This window comes from Loxodonta africana, chromosome 8 (assembly GCF_030014295.1).
Source record: "Loxodonta africana isolate mLoxAfr1 chromosome 8, mLoxAfr1.hap2, whole genome shotgun sequence".
Classification (NCBI taxonomy): Eukaryota; Metazoa; Chordata; class Mammalia; order Proboscidea; family Elephantidae; genus Loxodonta; species Loxodonta africana.
This window is the reverse complement of record NC_087349.1, coordinates 271,665-276,700: the sequence shown is the minus strand read 5'-3', so window position 1 is coordinate 276,700 and position 5,036 is coordinate 271,665. Positions and strand designations below refer to the sequence as shown.

The 5,036-nt window shown below is 47.1% G+C and overlaps 1 protein-coding gene across 1 annotated transcript; it reads left to right on the top strand.

Moving 5' to 3' along the window:
- The first annotated feature begins 2,374 nt into the window (after nt 1–2,374).
- On the top strand, nt 2,375–4,596 carry LOC100677223 (disintegrin and metalloproteinase domain-containing protein 21-like). Its single transcript, XM_003420546.3, has one exon. The coding sequence runs from the start codon at nt 2,375–2,377 to the stop codon at nt 4,562–4,564; it is 2,190 nt and encodes a 729-aa protein (XP_003420594.2). The 3' UTR covers nt 4,565–4,596.
- The last annotated feature ends 440 nt before the right edge of the window (nt 4,597–5,036 follow it).

The following is a 5,036-nucleotide window of genomic DNA, read 5'->3' as shown; positions in this document are numbered from 1 at the left end:
CTCTCACACACCTTAGATAGACTCTGTTCGGGAGTCATTCAGACGAATGCTTGGAGAAATGTTTCTCAGTACAATCTTAGTTGTTATGTGCTGTCTAGTTGATTCTGACTCATAGTGACCCTATATGACAACTTAGAACTTCCCCATAGGGTTTCCTAGGCTGTAATCTTCATGGAGAAGCCCTGGTGATGCAGCGGTTGAGTGTGGCTGCTAACCAAAAGGTCGGCTATTAAAATCCACCAGTCTCTCCATGGAAACTGTGTGGGTCAGTTCTACTCTGCTCTATAGGGTCGAATCCGAGAAACTGGACTATATGAAGAAGAACGGGGCATCAGGATTGGAGGAAGACTCATTAACAGCCTGTCTTGTGCAGATGACACAACCTTGCTTGCTGAAAGTGAAGAGGACTTGAAGCACTTACTAATGAAGATCAAAGACCACAGCCTTCAGTATGGATTACACCTCAACATAAAGGAAAGAAAAATCCTCACAACTGGACCAATGAGCAACATCATGATAAACGGAGAAAAGATTGAATTTGTCAAGCATTTCATTTTACTTGGATCCACAATCAAGAACCATGGAAGCAGCGGTCAAGAAATCAAAAGACGCATTGCATTAGGTAAATCTGCTGCAAAGGACCTCTTTAAAGTGTTGAAGAGCAAAGATGTCACCTTGAGGACTAAGGTGCGCCTGACCCAAGCCATGGTGTTTTCAATCGGATCACATGCATGTGAAAACTGGACAAAGAATAAGGAAGACCGAAGAAGGGTTGAAGCCTTTGAATTGTGGTGTTGGCAAAGAATATTGAATATACCATGGACTGCCAAAAGAACGAACAAATCTGTCTTGGAAGAAGTACAGCCAGGATGCTCCTTAGAATCAAGGATGACGAGGCTCCGTCTTACACACTGTGGACATGTTATCAGGAGGGACTGGTTCCTGCAGAAAGACACCATGCTTTAATGTAGAGGGTCAGTGAAAAAAAGGAAGACCCTCAATGGGATGGGTTGACACAGTGGCTGCAGCAATGGTGAGGGTGTCGAAGAACCAGGCAGTGTTTTGTACTGCTGTACTCAGGGTTGCTATGAGTCAGAACCAACTGAACGGCATCCAACAACAAAGTATATATATATTTACTACAATAAAAAATGTGAAAGATAGCAAAGGAGGAAATTTAGGAATGTGCAGTATCTTAGAGAAGAACTCAATGTGCTGTAACAAAGACACCCAACCATTTGGTTGTTTGGTATGATAGCAGTTGACTTTTCTTTCATCAATCACAGTAGGGATAGGTGGTAATTCAGAGGGGAGCTTGTCTTTCACCCATGATATCATCCAGTGAACAATACCCTCTAACTCTCTTTCTCTGCCACTGTTTCTGTGAGGTCTCTATCCTGCAGCTAGACCCTAGACCAAGTGATTGTCCACTCTCAGGATGAGTTTTCTTGGGACTGGACAGAAGGACACCACAAAGCCTCAGCATGGCTGGGTTTATGGAGAAGCAGAGACCCAACTGGCTGCTACCACAACAGTACTTATATTCCTCTGTCTTTGGTTGTGGAAACCCTGGTGGCATAGTGGTTAAGTGCTACAGCTGCTAATCCAAAGGTCAGTAGTTCAAATCTACGAGGTGCTCCTTGGAAACTCTATGGGGCAGTTCTACTCTGTCCTATAGGGTTGCTATGAGTTGGAATCGACTCAACGGCAATGTTGTTTTTGGTCTTTGGTTGCACTGAGCATTGCAGGGTTGGTTCTAGCAGAGATCTGATCGGTTGGGCAACTGCCACTCTGCACCTTGCAGCCCCTTCCCAGGTAAGTGAAGCAACTCCTGGCCCAGCAGACAGAGGTGGGGACAGCCCAGGGCAGAGACAAGACATTGAACTGGTAGAGCCAGTGGAGCTTGTCTGGCTTCCTCCAGGACTTGCAACATGAAACTGTGACCCATAGAACATCAGCCTGGCCACAGGCAAGGGAAAGAATCAATGCTGGTGCATGTCCGTGGAACAGTGCATTTCCTGCTGGGGTTGCTCAGAAGCCTGAGTGCTACCCGCACTCAAACACCTCTGTGTTCCTTCCCTTTTCCCTTCACATCCGGCACTCAGGTACACAACCCTCCCACCTACCCCACTCCAACCCCAGCTGGACTAAATGTCCAGACCCACCCACTGCCACGCCTTCAACTGTTACCTAATCATCCAGGTGACCAGGTGGCCCACCCAGAGGCAGGATGCTGAGAACCCTGTGGCAGCTCTATGTTCTCTGCCAGTGTCTCCACAGGAGGGGAGTGGCTACAGCAGACGTTTCAGACCTGGCTTCACTGAGGATACTCCCTTTATCCATTCCTTCTGGACGGATATCCCTGAGCTGAGGCATGAGGCTGGCAGAGGGCCAGGTCACCCTCAGGGGAGCCCTCTTGCTGCTTGGGCTCTGGGAGCTCCTGGATCCTGGCCAATGTTCTCATGGCCGTCCCTCATGGCGCTACGTCTCCTCTGAGGTTGTGATTCCCAGGAAGCAGATGGCTCACGGCAAAGGTATGCAGGTACCAGGCTGGCTCTCCTACAGCCTTCGCTTTGGGGGCCAGAGGCATGTCATCCACATGCGGCGCAAGAAACTGTTTTGGCCCAGACATCTGCAGGTGGTATCCCAGGACGACCAAAGAGCCTTGCAGATAGACCACCCCTACATCCCTCAAGACTGCCACTACCTCGGCTTCCTGGAGGAGATTCCTCAATCCATGGTCACTATTGGCACCTGCTATGGGGGTCTCGAAGGTATTATGAAGTTGGATGACCTTGCCTATGAAATCAAACCCTTGAAGGGTTCCCACATGTTTGAACATGTTGTTTCTGAGATAGTGGCAGATACCAATGCCACGGGGCCTACATATAGACTAGGATACAAGAACCCTCCGTTGTCTAAAGCTCCCATCAGTGCAGCCTCGAGGATCTCTAGTAAGCTCTATGCATCTCACGCTGGTGCCTTACGAGGCCTTCCTATAAGTTCTCATTCAATGGCTTTTCGATTCAACAATGTAACACAGTGTATGCAATATCTGATAAGTTTAGGTAGTTTAGTTAACGCAATGTATCACAACCTTGATATAAGGTACTATGTTACCGCTTTGATTGTATATAACCAGGGGGATCCAACCAATATGAGGGATTATGGACAGTCAAGTGCATATCACAATCATTTTGCACATCATGTGTATCATGCTCTTCAGGGAGAGTCAGCCTTCATAGTGATTAGAGGAGGACCTAATGATATTGAGTTTAATGCAAGGGAAAACAGCGTATGCACACCGTACAATCTAGTCATGATCGGCGAACTCGGAAGACATTATTTGTTGCTATCTGTGATTACTTCCTTTCAAATTGGGAGAACTCTGGGTCTACACGTTGATGCGGACACTTGTTATTGCCAGAGAAGGACCACCTGCATTATGTATAGGTACCCTGTGATAACAGATGTGTTCAGTAACTGTTCCATTGCAGATCTGCATGAGTCAGCTGGAACTGGAAACCACTGCCTATTCAGGCAGATTGGACATTTTTACAATGAAAGTGTTACTAAGCAACGTTGCGGAGACTCTGTAGTAGAGGGGTCGGAGCAGTGCGACTGCGGCTCCTTCAAGCAGTGCTATAGCAGCGAGTGCTGTAGAACTGACTGTACACTGACCCCTGGTAGTGCTTGCAGTGAAGGAGGATGCTGTACAAACTGTTCCTTTTCCCCCCTGGGGACACTTTGCAGATCTATCCAAAATATATGTGACCTTCCAGAGTACTGCACCGGGGAAACCCACAGATGCCCTGGTGATTTTTATCTGCAAGATGGAACCCCGTGCACTGAAGAGGGATACTGCTATCAGGGTAATTGCACTGACCGCTCTATGCACTGCAAAGAAATCTTTGGCCGAGATGCCGTGAATGCTGAAGATGCTTGCTATAATATTAATAGAAAAGGCTCCCGATTTGGACACTGCAGGAGAAGCGCTGAAAACAAAGTATTTCAGAGTTGTGATGAAGGAGATGTTAAATGTGGACGATTGCAGTGTACCAATGTCAGCCATCTTCCCCGGTTGCAGGACCATGTTTCATTCCATCAGTCTTGGATCTCAGGGCTCCGGTGTTTTGGACTGGATGAACACCGTTCAACAGAGACAACTGATGTTGGACATGTGAGATCTGGTACCCCCTGTGCTCCTGGAAGATTATGTAGTCCTGGCAGTTATTGCAACGGTTCTTTGATTGCACTGAACTATGACTGTCACCCTGAGAAGTGCAGTTATCGAGGAATGTGCAACAATAGAAGACACTGTCATTGCCACATAGGCTGGGGCCCTCCACTGTGTTTAAGCCCGGGTCCTGGTGGGAGCGAAGACAGTGGACCTCCTCCCAGAAGAATTAGGGCAGTATCACAAAGTGACGATTTAATCACATATTTGAGATTGATCTTTGGTCGTATTTTGGCCTTGATAGCTGCATTCCTCTTTGGGATAGCCACAAATGTAAGAACCATTCAGAAGACCAAAGTTACAGAAAAGGAGTATGAATCAGAATAAAAAAGAAGTCAACCTCTCGACCCCTGTAACAAAAACAGATAATACCAAGAAGGAACATCTGTGGGGGAAAAAAAAATAGTAAAAGAGATGGCAAAGCTGAAACCAAAATGTGTAGAAGTCTGCAGAAAAATACAGGCACCTACTGCATACCCTGGGTGGAGCTGGGGGCCACGGTTACTTTTGACATCAGTACCCTTTGACAATTGGTGACTTACCTCTGAAATAAATAAAAATTAAATGTGGGTGTGTTCTACACGTTTTTATAAGCCACTAGAAGCCCAGACAGCGTGGGCTACTGGCTGGGAGAGAAGAACTGAGTCAGCAGCTAGTTTGGACCTGAGATTGCTGGGCCCAGGGTTGGCGGAAGCTGGCCACAGAACAGTCTCCTTCAGGGGCACATGCATGACATGTCTCCAGTGTTCTTATGCACCAGGGATTTCCTTATTCTGTCCGTAATCTGTCCTTCTGTAAA